The sequence below is a fragment of the Siniperca chuatsi genome, linkage group LG16 (genome assembly GCF_020085105.1).
Source record: "Siniperca chuatsi isolate FFG_IHB_CAS linkage group LG16, ASM2008510v1, whole genome shotgun sequence".
Classification (NCBI taxonomy): Eukaryota; Metazoa; Chordata; class Actinopteri; order Centrarchiformes; family Sinipercidae; genus Siniperca; species Siniperca chuatsi.
The window spans coordinates 26,437,002-26,454,060 of record NC_058057.1 but is presented as its reverse complement, the minus strand read 5'-3'; the positions used below and the strand labels follow the sequence as shown (position 1 = coordinate 26,454,060).

General features: G+C 40.7%; 1 protein-coding gene across 1 annotated transcript in view; it reads right to left on the bottom strand.

The window, feature by feature from the left end:
- The window catches only part of myo6a (myosin VIa), a 150,987-nt gene that overhangs the window by 112,392 nt on the left and 21,536 nt on the right, over positions 1-17,059 (bottom strand). The window contains exons 2-9 of the mRNA XM_044169264.1: positions 16,582-16,716; positions 10,087-10,156; positions 9,156-9,229; positions 7,516-7,645; positions 6,218-6,323; positions 4,473-4,528; positions 4,283-4,380; positions 3,491-3,655 (exon numbers count right to left, since the gene is read on the bottom strand). Of these exons, the coding sequence (XP_044025199.1) occupies positions 3,491-3,655; positions 4,283-4,380; positions 4,473-4,528; positions 6,218-6,323; positions 7,516-7,645; positions 9,156-9,229; positions 10,087-10,156; positions 16,582-16,698 (816 nt within the window). The 5' untranslated portion in view covers positions 16,699-16,716. The remainder of the gene's footprint in view (positions 1-3,490; positions 3,656-4,282; positions 4,381-4,472; positions 4,529-6,217; positions 6,324-7,515; positions 7,646-9,155; positions 9,230-10,086; positions 10,157-16,581; positions 16,717-17,059) is intronic.

The window sequence follows — 17,059 nt, the reverse complement described above, 5'->3', positions numbered from 1 at the left end:
TTAGCGTAAAGACACAAGAGTGGCATCAATTTTCTCATCCAACTCTCGGCAAGAAAGTGAACACGTGTATTTCCCAACATGTGAAACTACTGATCAAAACCTGTTCATTTTAATGCAGTGTTTTTTCTGTGTGCTCAGATTGATCAGATTTATGAGTCTGAGAAAAAGGGTTCAAAAGGGTGAAATGAATTTAATATTTATTTTTTCACAGTTATTACTTCAACAATAATTTTAATATTTAATTTGACTTTTTCCTTCAAATATTTTCACTTGTGCATTGATATAAACACACTTTCATGTCTGGCCTCTGCACTTTTCCCTCCACACACACACACACACACACACACACACACACACACACACACACACACACACACACACTCTGACTTTACCTGTTCCAAAGAGGAGAAAAGGTTTGTTTCCTAAGTTTTTGGAAACCATCTAGTTTCTGTACTTTTAAGTCTAAACTGTGCCGTCTTCTCAGAGCATTTCAACAGATTAAACTTTAGAGCTCTGACGCTAACAGGCGAGACGATCAAAGATCAACACTTCTGTCCTCGTTCATTTGAGCAACAGCCGAAATGTTTCACTGTTTCACTGCAGCCATTACTGCAGATTTCTCTGTTTGTAACTGGACGTGAACAATTTATGTTTAACGGCAAACAACCCCGATGGTAAACACAGTCTTTCCACAGTCGACAACTAATAAACACAGTTCAGAGTATGTACAACAGCCAGATGGGCTCCAGCTTCAATGAAGATCTGGTGCCAAAGACAGCCGGACTCAGTGCTGCCCTCTGGTGTCCATAACAGCCACAGAGGTGTAAGCAGGCAGTGTTTCGTCGCTCTGAGGACATTAGTTTGTTTCCTACTCCGCTTCTTGGAACGTTTGTGTGTAACCAGCCCACGATAACAGTGATTTAGAGGACTTCACAAATCCTCTTGGTTCCTAGTAACAGAGATCTGAACCGGGCCCCCGAGTCAGTCCGAGTCCTGATTATATTCAGGCTAATCGAGTTGGGTAATGTCCCACATCTGTGTGTCAATATGTCTAATATCCGAGTTTTTGATTAATTTATGCACAGTGGTTTTCCACATGCACACTGGGTCTCTAAAGGGATCCGGGAGATGCTAGAACGAGCTTTCCTGCTAAAAACACTGGTTTAATTTCAACTGATGAAATTTTGTCTTTGGCTCATAAATAAATCAAAAAACACACAGAGTGAGATACTGGATTTTAAAAAAGATCAATTGCCCACAGCACAGTCACGTAATTTATGACTTGTTGGATTTTACACTTAGCATGAAGGTGGGTTTTACCTAAAAGCAGTTCATTCACACTTAGCTGCCGTTTCTCTCACTCGAAATCAGAGCTTTTTGAAAACGCCCTCCAGAGTGGATAAATCTGAAAACGGCTACATGTTTTACTGTGAACAGGGCAGACTGAGCTTTTGGAAACAACGACGCTCTGACAGACTAAAAGGCACCAACATGTTCGGCGTACAGCGAGACGGCTTGAAATGGTTCTTAAACAACACAACAAGCGAGACAAGCTTTGTGATATCACATCTCTTATCAGATACAGAGACACAACTGTCACGAGTGGAGAGTCCAGATGTTGTAGAACATCTGTTCTCCATCGATTAGATGAAAACACCTTAGCAAAACATCACTTAAATGCCAAGACAGGTATTCACACTTACAGATGAAATCATTCTCACCAAACACCTGCTGCTACACTCGGCTTGTGTGAGACAGACAGACAGACAGGCAAGAAAGGTGAAACAGTTTTTTCTCCTTCAATTTTTTCAATATTTTTCTTATTGTCAGCAAATCCCATGAAAACCAGCAATGTGTCAGTCCGTCTCTCAGTACTTTCTGACTTCCTGTCTGTGGCTCTCAGCTCCGAGCTCATTGGTTCCTACTGAAGACGTAAATCTTTAAAAACACGCCATATATATATATAAAGTTTTAAAAAAGGCTCAGTAATTTCCTAAAACAGCTGCTCGCTATATTTTTTATCACACAAACAGGAGGAAATGGTGCATCTGTTGGGGACTATTTCCAGCGGCGGATGAATCCACATGTGGTGCTGTAGTGAGTATTTGGGGCAGCAGGACGGTGTGTGTGGGACGGAGTCAGAATAAACTACAGTGTGTGTGTCCATGGTGATGAAGGAACATGTCACCCAGTGCAGCAGAGCGGCTCGCTGATGTGTTTTAATAGTTTCTGGACGACAGTGGAGGAAGAAGATCCATCAGGCTGTGATTCACACACAACTCTTGTTAGCAGAGACGTTCATTGTTAGTTTTGGTCTTTTCATGGGATTTGTTGACAATAAGAAAAATATAAAATATCACCAGACTTATTCTTAAAATCCACGTCTGCTACTTGATGGAAGGACTCCCTGATCAATACTCCACCCTGCTTTGCCCATCCATCATCTGCAGTATCCATCTATCTATCCATCTGTGGTGTTCATCAATGTCTGTTTGACTGATCTATTTCTATATGTGTGTCCAGCCCACATGGGCTTATGAAACTCCAAATCAGAAGTTGGACTGAAAACTCAAAGTTCCCCTCCAGACACGTTTGAAAGTATGTAAAAATACTCTGCTATGATTAATATTTTGTTTAACATGGTTATCCCACATGAAAAATGTTTTTTTTTTTTTTTAGCTGGAAGCACTTCTACTCTTTGTCCCTCATTGTGAAATTCTGGATCTCTGAATGCCCCGCCCACCACCGCCGGTGTTAGGTTGATGGGTGCCGGTAAGCATGGGTGAGAGACATACATCCATGGTGAGAGAGCGGAGCGCGTCAAGATGGCTCGAGTTAGAGGAAACATCGGAGAGATTCAGCCGTACATGTTTGAGCCTCAGTCAGACCCAGATGATGCACCAAAATCAGACGTATCAGAATGGTAAGCGTAGTTAGCATCTTTTCTTTGTTTATGTTGTTTGCTAGCTTGTTAGCTTGTAACTGGCAGCGGCTGACACAGCGCTAGTGGTTGTGAAGCATACAATAACATCTGCTACGATGTTACAGTGTGTTCACATTGTTATTACGTAACGTTAGTAGATAGTGGAAGGAAGCTCCAGGGTCCGGTCTACATCCAAAAACTGCACACTCTACCATGTTTGCTGTCAAAACTTTCACTTCGCTAACTTAGTGCAAACTCTCGCTCTGTACTGACAAGTCCGCTCTGCGCTGGAGGTTTCAGGTTTCTTTGCCGGTTTGCTTTGCGATTGGCTTTCGAATTTGTGAGGTAACAAATCTAGCTTGCAGATTTTAGGGAAGCGTACAGACATCTCCCCCTTCAGTAAAGGAATGTTAAAAAAACACCTCTCTAGTGACAAAATTGGCACAGATACAAGTCAGTAAAGTCAAGGTCTGACATTTTAGGGGACTTAAAGATAAGAAAAACACATTTTTGAGCGGAGGGGTACTTCAATTAAAGAACATTAAAGAGAAACTGATGTGTTCGTACCCTGAACGTGTCCGGGGAGCTGAGGTGGAACTTCTGCCTGATGTCCTCGGAGGCTCCGGCACACAGTCGGTAGAAGATGTGATAGTTTCTCTCCTCTGGGCTTTGTGTGCATATCCTCGACTTCTCCAGCAGGTAGTGCGACACAAAGCCGCCCACGACGGCATTCTGAGCACACAAACACCAACAGGAAACACATTTTAATATCCCAAATACCAACAGACAGCATCTGTGAGGGCACGCTGACCTCATATCCTATTACTTCTATTCTTATAATTAATGACATACTTCAGATGGAAATGGAAATATCAGATTTTATATTGGTTTACACAGAGAGAAAACTGCAGTCAAAGTAGGAAATCAGGAAAGATGAAGGATAATACAAGCAAAAACAACAACAATATATCAGGTCACAATCTGTGCATTAAAATTATATGGAAATATACTGATTTATAGCATATATGCTGGTCTGAAGATACAGCTGCAACAGATACAGAGACAAAAGGGGAAAATGATAACTGCAGAAACCAGGGCCTCATTACTGTTTGATTTTTGCTGTCTAAGCATTTGAGATGATACAGGGAATATTTTTTGTATTCATGAATGCAGAGATATTCATAAATTGCATATGAATATCAATATAAACAGTTTATGCTAAATAACCATAGCTATTAGGCATCATATTTAATTCATAAACTTTTAATTGTTTGTAAAACACTCATCCTGAGAGCACTCAGGAGACAAACTCTGAAGTTTAAAGTTGTTATTATTCTATGATAACACAGTATAAAGTACCTTCTCATTGAAGTGGATTTCCACAAACTTCCCGAAGCGACTGCTGTTGTTGTTGCGGACGGTTTTTGCGTTTCCAAAAGCCTCCAGCAATGGGTTTGCTGCAGGATTAGAGAAGGAAAAACCAGACTCACAAATCCATACAGTAGAAACAATGGCTTTAGCTGATATGAACATCAGAGGTGAATCTTACCTTCCACTATTCTCTCGTCGATGTCCTGACCTGTTCCGTATGAGGTTGTCAAGTATCTGTCAGGAGAAACATGCAGTACAGGAGAGTTACAGGTTAGTCGAAGTCCTGGGAACATAGACTGGATATAAGGAGGGTGAGGGACATTACAACAGCAACACTCATATGTAATGCAAAACAGCAGCCCTGCAACAAATACGGCCTTTATAACTGCGTGAGTGTTGATTCCACTCTGAGGTGTTTTCTGAAGCTGTAGTTTGGAGAGTTGTTGACTTGTATTTTTACTGAGAGTGAGTAGAAACTTACTACTTCATCAACATTTCTATTAATGAGACTAAATACTAGAAACACCACTCAGTAACTCAGCACGTCTCTAATACCGATGATATTTGTATATATTAGGCATATCTACGTTTTTATGAACTGCTTGTGTTCTGTTACATTTTTAATTACAGTAAAGTGACTTTCCATTGAAGGGACAATAAAGTAAAGTGAAGTAAAGTAAAACAAAGTGAAGTAAAGTGCAGTAAAGTGAAGCAAATTAAAATGAAGTAAAGTGAAGTAAATTAAAATCATGTGAAGTAAAGTAAAATTGAGTGAAAAAAGTGAAGTAAAGTAATGTAAAGTGAAATAAGGTAAAATTAAAATGAAGTAAAACGAAATGAAATAAAGTGAACTTAAACAAGTGGAGTAAAGTGAAGTAATATAAAGTAAAATGAAGTGAAGTGAAATAAAGTGAAGTAATGTAAAATTAAAAAGAAAAGTGGAGTGATGTGAAGCAAGGTGAAGTAAAGTGAAGTGACTTTCTATTGCATATAGGTACAATGTAGTTAATAAATGGAAAAGTAGGCCTGTCTGCTGCTCAAACAAGTCACGAGAGGAGGCAAAAATGTGCAGCTGTGTGGTTCAGTGCAGGTACAGTAAGTGATCCAAGTTAAGACAGAAAGCTGCTGGATACCAACTCAGATTTCTGCTCCTGCTTCCAAAAGCTTCTGCCCATAACTGGCCTCTACAGAGCCCAGCAAGTGTTGGCGGTATATTTTGTGATAATACATGCACACGAATCACTATTAGTATTTCATATTGCACATTAGTAATTTGTACCGGCAAATGAATAATTCCCGAACAAGATTCATGCCTCTTAACGCTGAATGTGTATGCCAGGCAGGCTGCTGGTTTAAAGTAACAGAGGCAATATGGTATAAATAAGCTCGCACAAAAAAACTGTCAAAAAGGGTGAAACAGGTTTTTTTCGGCTCCCTGATGTGTTTTTAATACATTTCTGGACAACAATGGAGCTCTGTGGCTCAGAGGAAGAAGATCCATCAGACACACAACACTTGTTAGTGGGTACATTCACTGCTGGTTTGGGTCTGCACATGGGATTTGTTGACAGTAAGAAAAATATAAAATATCACCAGACTTGGACCGTTTCAACTTAAAGCTGAAGCAGGCTGTATTATTTCATTATAATTTCAGTTGAAATACCTAATTTTGACCATTGCATGTCACTAACAATATTTAGTTGAAGGGTTCCTTTAAAAAAAACGTTTGCCTGCGGGGGCCTCGTCCCTTTGTATTTCGTTTTTTTAGAAACTGTACCCGTTCTGAATCAAACAACCAATCAGCCAGTAACTAGCCAATCACAGCGACTCAGTTTGACTGAACAAACAACGGTCATCCGGTTTCTACGTGTCTTGGTTCCTCCCTTCCAGAGCCATTCAATTCACATGCAGCGCCATCCGCACCTGAGCACAAACTTGGTGTTTTCGGTCTTCCCGGCTCCAGACTCCCCTGAGACAATGATGGACTGGCTCATCTTCAGGACCTTCATGTCCCTGTACGCCTTATCAGCTGGGAAAGCAACACAGACAGAAGCAGCTGTTAGTTTAAACTTTCCTCTGCCTCAAGGACACAAACCTGACCCCAATAAATAAGCAGATATTAAACTCCAAAGCTGTGTTTTTGGCATTGAGTCAGTCCGAGTGAAGATAGGAATAACTGTGATGTTTAGAGGACTGTGGGAAATCTGAGCACTGACTGCTACCTGGTGGACAGATGGGAAACTACAACAGGAGATTATTAATGAACTGATGCTGCACAGAAGACAGTACTTGTTAGCAGGATCAATTAATTATTGGTTTTGGTCTTTTCATGGGATTGGGAAAAATATAAAATATAAGCAGACGCCAGACTCCTTAAAGCTTAGGCTCAAGGATATGGATCTTTGGGTTTGGCATGATGAGGAATATATTAACCAACAGGTTGTTTAAGGCTGATTTTGTTTTTGAAAAATATTAGATTTTTGTACAGCCCCATGTACAAAACAAACTGGTCTAAATTTAGTTTTCAAAGAAGAGCTAATGCTATGCTCCTATACCGTCTACTTTATGTCTGACAGGAGATCACGTTGACAAGCACTATTAAATATTGGTTTGTCCTCGTTTTGACAATAAGAGAAACAAATTAATTAATTAAAGGAGCAGTGTGCAGGATTTAGTGGTACCTAGCGGTGAAATTCCAGTTTGCAACTATCTGAATACCGCTCGCCTCACCCTCCTCTTCCAAGCGTGTAGGAGAAACTACTAAAAATGACCAATAATCAAACAAAAATGGCTTCTTAAAAATAACACACTACAACCAACAGACAGTAGAAAAAGAAAAAAATGGAGAAAAATCTTTTTATCGGAGCAATCGACATGATCGGCCAAAAGGTACAACCTCAAGTAAAAACATAAATCTGTGTTGGGTGATGACTAATCAATAATATATCCTCTCAGGCACTCGTAGTGGATTTTCCCTTTAACAGCAAAGAGAGCAACCAGACAAATACAAGACTAATGTATAACAAGCTCTGCCTGACTGAACTGTTACCTAACCTGTTAACATTAATCACTATAAACGCCGTGCCCCTCCCACACACTCAGCAGGAATCAGGCCTGAAATATACAGTAACAAACCAGAAGTACATATACTGAACGCACAGACATGAAAAGTAAACAACAAGGCCGAGCTCGTAGAGTGAGCGTGTTTTGTGTTCGCTCACCGATGGCGTAGACGTGCGGCGGCAGCGTGCCCAGCGACCGGCCCCGGTACTGCTTGATGGTCTCCGCCGAGTAAAGCTTTGGGATGTCATAGTATGGGTTCACTGCAATCAGGATGTTGGCTACAAATGTCTGGATGAGGAGAAGAAGGAACACTTTAGGAACAACAAACATTTTTCAGGTGACAAAACAAACAACTCACGGCGGCTACAAAAGCAAAACTGCAGCCTCGTAACCGAGTTTTGTGTATTCCAGCAGATATGTTGTAATGAAGTGTTGTCATTTACTTTTCTGTGCTGCCCATGTTCCCTTTAACCTGCCTTGTGTACTTCCCTTAGGGCTTTCCTACATTTCCCAGAACCCCAATGCAACAAAGGGCATCAAATTCCTACTATCAATATGTTAAACTATCTAGACGAGATCAAGACTAAATCAGTAAATATGGCTCTTTGACATTAAACTGTTGGAGATGTCCTCTTTCAGACTTTAATTCACCAGAGTTAGCTCCTTCTTCGGCCACTAGATGTCAGTGTGCACTGAGTCTGATTCACAGCCAACACCAGCTGAATCACATCAGAGGATGAAGTTCATAAGAAAACACACCTGAGGTAACCTGAGCCCCGTGTGTTAATGTGTGTGTGTGTGTGTGTGTGTGTTTTAGACCATGAAGGAAGATCAAGGAAGAGAAAGTGTCAGTAAATTATTACATGACATGTATCTTCACAAAAGAGGTGTGTTCACCATGTAAATGTGTTTTTACTTCCTTGTCTCTTACCTGAGCACTGAATTACCTGCACACATTAAAGGAACAGGCTGATGTCATTTCTAAGAAGCTTGTTAATATCCAGCTTTTTTTTTTTTTTAAACCTCAGCTTTTAATGAAGATGTATTTCATTTGTTTTCTATTCTTCACTCTTATTTTTGTCCATGTTCTACTTGTGATCTGCGCTGCGCTCCTTTTATATTATTTGTTTACTTTTTCTACCTGCTCAGACGTGTGTGTGTGTGTGTGTGTGTGTGTGTGTGTGTGTGTGTGTGTGTGCGCGTGCGCGTGAGAGTGAGCTCCACCCAAAGGTGCACCAGGCAGGTTAAAACAAACCGAGACAGCAGATTTCCCTCAGTTATATCACCTTGTTGTGAGCTCTGACTGTAGTAAAAGTTCAGTAAGAAGCATCGAGTTTTGTCGAATTTTGTGCGACATCACAGTTGTTCAGAGCGTCCGGCTAAAGCTTCTCATGCCTCTCGTGTAATCACTGTTTTTTGTATTGCTGATTACATTCAGAGAGCAACCAGACATCTTTGTTTGGGTCAAGGAATGGAGATGCCCTGAAGTTCTGATACATTCAACACTGCAGAGAATATTTTTGTACAAGCAAAAATACGGTACCAGCAGGATAAAAGGTCTTTGAGGATTCTGGAAATGTTTGTCATATAATCTTTCGTGGATGTCAAGCATTTAATTCTATTTATTTTCAAGTGTAAAATAAATCAGTGTCAAGATGAAGTGACATAAGATCCGTTCAAGTTTCAAATTCTGCGAAACTTAAATCGTTCAGAGACATTGGAAATATAGGAAGTTCAAACAATTAATCAAGTGTTTTAGCAGCTTTGATCAGCCGTACTTCCTCAGGTCAGCACTTACATAAATTTTGTCTTTGCTGTATCTCACACGAACGTTGTTGAGCAGAGTGGCTTCGTTCAAGTACATCAAAGAACCTGAGAGACACGAAAAGGACAAAAAGTTACTGCAACAATAAATAAATAAATCACACAAGCTGCCTGATAATAACACTTTGTTATAATAATACTAAGACGTGAAACACATTGCAAAAGATTTAAGCAGTGAACATCTCACAAGTATCAAAAAGTCTGCTTTGTTTTTTGCACACAGTCACATCTCCAAGTGTTCTGGTGACAAACACAACCTGCGGGTCTCAGTGGGTAAAACCCCGCTACTATTACAGTACTACTACTGGTTTGAGAGCAATTGGACATTTATTTAAGGGATGGGTATGTTCAGGTTAACCAGACTTTGAAATTAGTTTTAAATATTAAGAGATGGACGTGATTTGAGTATACTGTGTTTTTTATTTCTGTTTGTTTTTTTAATGATTTTGAAAGACTTCAGAGTTCATCTGTTGCTTTGTTTTGAAAAATGGATATTCAACCCTCTGACCCACTGACGGGTTAAGACGAGTGTATTTGCTAGAGAATATTCTAAAAAAGTTGCTGTTGTGAATACTTGGTACCTATGGTGATCTATAGGTCACACCGGACTGTATCTGGACTGTATATAAGAAAACCGGATACAGCCTTGATGAAAGGAAAGATGCCTTCACTTATATGAGATGTAAGAACTTTGTCTAGTGCAGCTTCACATTTGTCCTGAGTGATGTCACTGGATGACAGCACAATGGTTAAACTGTAACGATGCAATATTTGGATTAAAAACTAGCATGATCCAACATTTCAGCGAGGAAAATCTAGGTATAAGTTGATATTTTTTTTATCCCAGAGCCAAGATTTATTTTTTTTTTTTTAAGAGGAGAAATGAGGTAAAACAAGAAACTTACAGTTATCCTCCACATGTTTGTTGACATCATCCTCTGCAGGGAAGACTTGGTTAATAGCAGCCAAAAATGTCTGCAAAGAAAGGGACAAAAGGAAATTTGAAGAAGTAAAGAAAAGATTATGAATCATTAAGTCAAAACTGTCATGCGAGTACACCAGACAACGAAATACAGGATCAAGTCTGTAATATTTTGATGTCTGAGGAATAAAGTCCACGGATAATCCATGAATTTCATTTGTTGATTAGTCTACAAGCCTTCTTAGGGTGAAAGAATTGAAGAAAGATTGAAGAATTAGGTTCATTTATGAAACTAAAAAGTATATAAACATAAACATCAGATGAAATAAAACCACATCAACAAAAGAAATGCAAATGCTTAAAGCTTTTAGGGGAAAAAGCCACAGACTGATGCTGGTTTTGAATATCTAATTGATAATTTAACACCTTTTTTATTCAAAACTGCATCAAGTTAATGTTTTGCTTAAACTTCATACTACCCTTCAAAATGTGTGACAGTTACATTTTTCAGTAATTTTGTGTGTGTATTCATTTTACAACAAAAATCACAGTAAAGGTTTTCATCTTCATTCCTTTCCATTTTTGGAAATCTATTTCTTTCTGTTCTCAGATTATTTCAGTCTTGTTTTGAAGCCTGAAACTTTAAATAATTCATCCGGAGGGATAAATATACCAGCTGCTCCGGCTGATGGCCTGATAAATTATTTGGAGGCAGGAGGTAACGGGATCAGAGTGAGGGGACGCTGGACAGAGACAAAGAGACCGGTCAACACCTCCACAGCAGGAAGACACCACTCTGCATTATTAACAGTGTGATCAGAAAAGATTTCATACTAAGAATCTGATATAAGACAAGAGCACAAATAAAGAAGAAGCTATGGGCAGCGTCTCAACTTGAATTTAGCTTTTTCATCTGGTCTAATCTCTTTATCGAGTCAGGGTCGCAGAAGCACCAGGCAGTGACGGAAAGTAACAACACAAGTACATTTACTCAACAACTGTACGTAAGTGCAATTTTGAGGTACTTGTACTTTACTTGAATATTTCCATTTTATGCTACTTTGTACTTCTACTCCACTACATTTCAGAGGGAAATAACTTTTTACTTCACTACATTTATTTGACAGCTGGAGTTACAAGTGACTTTTCAGATTAAGATTTTAAATTAAAAAAATATATGATAAGTTTATGAAATACAACGCATTGTTAAAGATTAAACCAGGGGTTTCTAACCTTTTTGGTCTGTGGACCTTTACAAAAATCAGTCGCTATAGTTGTGTCTCCTTGTCATGTTTCAGATGTTGTTAGCAGTTCCACCAAAGAAACATTTCTTCAAATTTAAGCAAATTATCCCTCAAAAGGCACCAAAGCTGTACTCTGCTTCACGCTTCCACCTGAAGTTTACTTTTGCTCCTGAAGCTCGGATGCATTAGCTGTCCACACATTTCACATTCTTTAAGCTAAAACCGACCATGTTGAACTAATACAGGAGGGTTTATGAGGACACATGTGACTTCAGCGTTTGGAGAAGGGGGGTGTTGTATTTCTGTGATCTGCAGGCCAATCACCACCAGCTCCTGTAGGCTCAAACAGGCTCTCTCTGCAGGGCCCAGCCACTTAATCTGCCCTGTTAAAGAGGCACTGCAGGCCTTCAGTACGCCAAGGCTACAGTGCCAAGGTGACGTACAGTCGATTCATTCTTTCCAGTGGTGGCATGTTCCACATTCTCATCCCAAACTGGACGGATTCCACAACGCTGCGCCGCGTGAGGACAAAGTAGGGAAGAAAGAGGAGGAGGTGGAGGTGGAGGTGGCGGGGGAGGTGACACAAGGTCAATAATCTGAGAAAAAAAAGAAGCTAAACACTGTTCACCCTTTCATCACTGCTAAGACGGCGAGAAACGGCAACTGGGTGCAGAGAGAGTCTCCAGTTTGACCCGCTCCCACAGCTGATACGTCCATCTCGCTCTCACTTCAGACCAACAGGAACACATTTCTTGGCAAAAGCGCTTACGAAGTGAAATCCTTTACATACATTACAGTGTTATTAATGAGACGCCACTTCAGTAATGACAGCTTGTTTACTTCACCTACAGCCCAGATTTGTTTATATAAAAACAGGATTTCTGACCGTTTTCCAAAGTAGACAGTACAGTTTTAGTTTTCCTCTTCAAAAGTAGCCATTGGTTTTAGTTTATTTCAGTATGTCGTTAAAATACATTTTTCTAGACTTTAGATGTGTAATCTATCACTGGGAAGAATTAGTTGACTTTTTTTTTTTTGACAGTTTTGTTATCATCACGAGTAGGAACCCGGATGAAACTCGGCCTGGAGGTGCGTGCAACAACTCTGCAACAATTTGTAGTTTTAGGTGTAGTAACGTGGCATAACGAAAAACTGTTTGCCGTCTGTGCAGTGTGCAGTATACGTCTGCTGTCAGCAGGTTGTCTGGCAATCTCACAGTGACCACAAGACTCCAGAAAGTCACTGCACCCGGCTGTTGTTTGCCAAGAAATAATTACAGCATGTAACCCCCCCCAAAACCACAAATTGTTGGTGTTACATTTCTGTTTGTGTACAGATTAATCAAACAAGATACAACCTGCTAATCAGAGAGCTTTAGAGGTGTCGGTAGGTGAATTTTTAAACTTTGGACAGAGCCAGGCTAGCTGTTTCCCTCTGCCTCCAGTCTTTATGCAAATGTAAAGAGTAACTAAACCCCCAAACCACTTTTTTCAGCTGAAAGCCAATGTATATGGGTATTTAATAGTGTTGTTGATGGATTCAGGTCCAAATCTTGACATTTTAGTGCAAAGTATTTAAATACTACATATTGTGTTATAAACCCGGCTATTGCAATTGAATTTTGCTATTGGCTGATCTGGAGGCAGGTGACTGTGTGTATGGTCACCGACCATGGGGTTTATGCTAGCCCCTTGGTCACTGCTAGGACGCTAGCATGTACAGTATTTATTAGTGTTTTAGCAAACTCTTCACTACAAAGCAGACTCTGAGAGCGTGTTGGCTATCACAATAGAACTAACACAACGCTATTAGCTGACCAGGCTAACAGCAATACTGCTATCTGCAGCCAAGCCACGTAGCATTAGCACTAGCCCTCCTACTAGCTAGCTAGATCCTTGCTGCCACACAAAAATAAAAGCAAAAAGACATCCCTATCTCCCTTATGCCAGTTACAACAAGCTTCCTTAATACGGTGGAGAGCAAACCCGAGGGTTACAGGAGAAGTAACGTCAAGATTTTAAATCTCACGTTTAGTCTGTTTAGCCTCAAATACCTGTTAATATTACAATTCCTCCGAGAAGACTACAGAAATCTCTAAATTACAGAATACTTAAGATATCTAGTGCAATAATAACAGAACTGACAGCCTCCTCTCCTTCCCTAAACCTTTTTCAAAAATTTGCCAAACACCACTCTCTCCATCACCAACACTGAGACAGATCAAACTGTGGACACCATCTGGAAAACACAGACACTAAAAGGACAAAGAGTGATCCATTGTGACTGATAGTATGACAGGGTATCATGCTCTGTGTCTTTCTCCTGACGTCCATCGCAGGAGGTTTGCCAGCAAGTGAGCACATCGTCAGACACTGGCACAAACTGGCTGCAGCAGGACAGGCTGGACATTGTTCAGATTGTTACAGGCCTCCGCTGCAGCCCGGAAACTCACTCTGAGAACAGATCTGAAGAGGACGAGTTTCCCCGTTTCCAAAGCAATGGTCGTAGTGTAAAAATACTGCTCTTCTTCCTTTAAATGTGACACAAATGTGGTGTTTTTTTGAGGAGGGGTAACCAAGAAGGGGCATTTTTTTTCCCTGAACTGAACCTCCCAGGAAACACTGCAACGCAGGCTTTTGTACTGCCCTCAACCAACTCTACCTATTAAATGCTTTAGGTTAAAAACAGTTAAAGTTAGGGCCATGCTTGGTTTGGTTCTGCCAGTTCCTGGGAGACAAAACTCAGGGCAAAGGAATCTGATCATGTGACCAACAAAAGTCGCCAGCAATCATGTTTTATCAGTCTGATCGAAGCCACATGGAAAATCAGGTGCAAAATCAGATCTTAAGACATGAAAATCTACAAGAAGCAACTTGAAATTCAACCCAGTCAGGAATTTCAGCGTTCCCATGACAAATTGATCTTTACCTGAGCAAGCTGTCAGTGTCTAAAGAAACCTGGCAACATTTTGAAAATCAGCACAGAGCACAAATGTAACCCACATAAAAATAAAAAGATCAGAAAATACATCCAGGATCCATGACTGAGCAAAGACTTGAAGAACGGATCGGTCTAAGTTCGTTATGGTGCATTTGTTACATTTTAAACAATAGTTATACACAAAAACATAATCTGCAGGCCAGAACTATAAACCATAAAGTACAATTACTGTACAATTTCACATTTTGCATCTCTTCTGTCTTCGCTGTACATCGGGGTATTAACATCAAACTGCACGTCAGGATCCTTGTACTACAGTTTTGAGAGAAGCGCATTAGGTCTATAGGCATCTACTGTACATAGGTGAGGAAAAGCCTCAAGGATCAAGTTTTGAGTATCAGTTACTCCTGTAGACTTGAAAGGTGGGTCTGAAAGGTTTGTATGTTGCTCTTTCACATGGGACGGCAGCTGTATTCACGGAGAGGCTTATGGCAGACCCTAACGATGTGTTGCTGTTTGATGACAAATCGCTCGTTAGTAGCTACGGGCTAACCGGGGCCACGATCCTGCAGTTAGCACAGCAACTACGACCAGCTTTGGAGAGGCCGACCCAGCGACGTGGGGCTCGCCAGGCTGTGGTGCAACTGACAAATCTCCCGAGTTAGCGTTACTGTAAATTTCCCAAAAACAACATCTTTGGATTTCTCTACAGATGTTACCAACACCTCTAACTCGTCTGTCTTTTGCTCCATTTTTTTGTGTGTTTTAATGTATGTTTCAGTATGTTTCAATGAGGAAAACCAACGGTTACAAAGTGGTTTAGCTCGGCGCGATGAGAAAAGTAGCATTGGTTGCTAGGTAACATACATAAAAGTTGGTAAGTGATGTTGGATTGAGTATTTAGGATTTCCTAACCTGAGAAAAGATAGGATTCCTATAGTTAGTTAGGATTTGCTTCTGTAATACCAAATTGGGAAAAATCCTATCTTGACTTAAGACTTAAGACAGGAAGTTAGCCAGTTAGCTGAAAGGCAGACTTTTGTGTTGGAGTATAATGTTTTGATTAATAAAATTACAAGATTTAAGAACATAATTTACCCAGGAAGGAGAGATGCAGCAGCAATGCATGAAAACATTTTAAATGTTCCACTTTAAATGTCACACATATGATGGACACCACACACAGTGCAAACACACTGAAGGTCCTGAGATCCGTGTTCCCATTAAACACTGACAGTCCTGTGTTTTATAGGCTGACAGTACACAGAATTAGTGAGGAGGCTCTTTTAAAAGGGAGCACTCAGTCACAGAGGCCTTCTGGGGAAAGATTACCGAGACGGACACAAAGCTTTAGGGGTTACCACGGTGACGGGCTCTTAGTGACATTAAAAGCTTTGCCGAGGGCGATATGGCACCTTATCCAGCAGAAAAGTGAATTAACGGCAAACGGGGGGAAAGCCCGTTTGTCTTGCTGTGAAGAGCCACTTGACTTCAGATACCGCTGATTAATTTTGCACTCGAGCACATTAGACCTTCAGGCTGTAAACGGCAGGTTCTGGAGGTGAATCATCGAGTGAATGATGCTTTATTGCTTCCAGATCTGTGGCTTCTTCCACATGACATTAGGTGACACATTAAATCAGTGGCACACTGCAGGTAAACGCATATCGGAAAAAAGCCTGGCAGGAAACGAAAGCTCCGAGAGATCCAGGAAGGACCAGAGCGAATCTGTCTCAGCAGGAAATGACTGTGCCCATTTTGAGACTTTTCACTGGCTTTTAATACCCTTCAATTCACTGTTACCGCTTCTGAAACTAAATTAGAAGAATAGAATATTTAGATTGCCACCTTAAAAGAGTACTCCAACGAGTAGAGGATCAAATTCAATGCGGCAAGATATCTTTTTTTTTTATTTCACACATTATTCTTCCTTGTCAAAACCTGGCAACCCACAATGCAACTCGACCACCGACAGTTTGGTCAGAGATTTGGGTGCCTTATGCTACATTATGGCCTGGAGCCTCTAGCCTGCAGCACAGATGAGGAGCGGGCTACAGATGTCTGGTGAGCTACGTTACAAAAATGTACATATGGGACCTGCGGCTCCACTATTTGCTCCATTAATCCATTTTCTGTTCCACAACAGTATTGACGATAATCTGTTAACCAAATGGCAGACGACTTTCTTTACGTTCTGACCAAAAACGCTATTAAAGCATTTGAGAAATCCTTCACAGTTAAATCTACAGTCGGACTCTACAGCGGTTGTATCTGTAAGTTCAGCGCTCGCTCACCTTTCCCTTCTGCTTGAGAGGTTCGATGGTGAGGCTGTCGGCGCCGATGTCCACTATAGTTCCCAGCTGGAACCCGTCCGTTGGGTGGGGCGCCCACACCGGCTTCCCATCCTCCATCGCACCGCTCTCAGGGCTCTGGAAAACATGACATACATGACAGTCAGAGGTGTGTTTTCTCCAGTCTGTAACGAACAGTGTTTTCTTTATCTGACATGAAAGTTCACATGGCTGTTCAGTGTTCACTTGTGCTCCTGAAACCTGTTGAAGTCCCCTTAAAAAATACAAAATACACTGGTGCCAACTGCCCCGAAGCAATGAAGCACTCCTGTCTTCTTAGTTTCTCAAAACAGATTTCTATCATTTCCCTCTGCACACAGGTTGCACCAATGACCACCAAATACCTGCAGTACTTCAGCAAACCCAGTGAACTACACATAAGAACAACAACTAAATAACATCCAAAACATAAGATAAAATT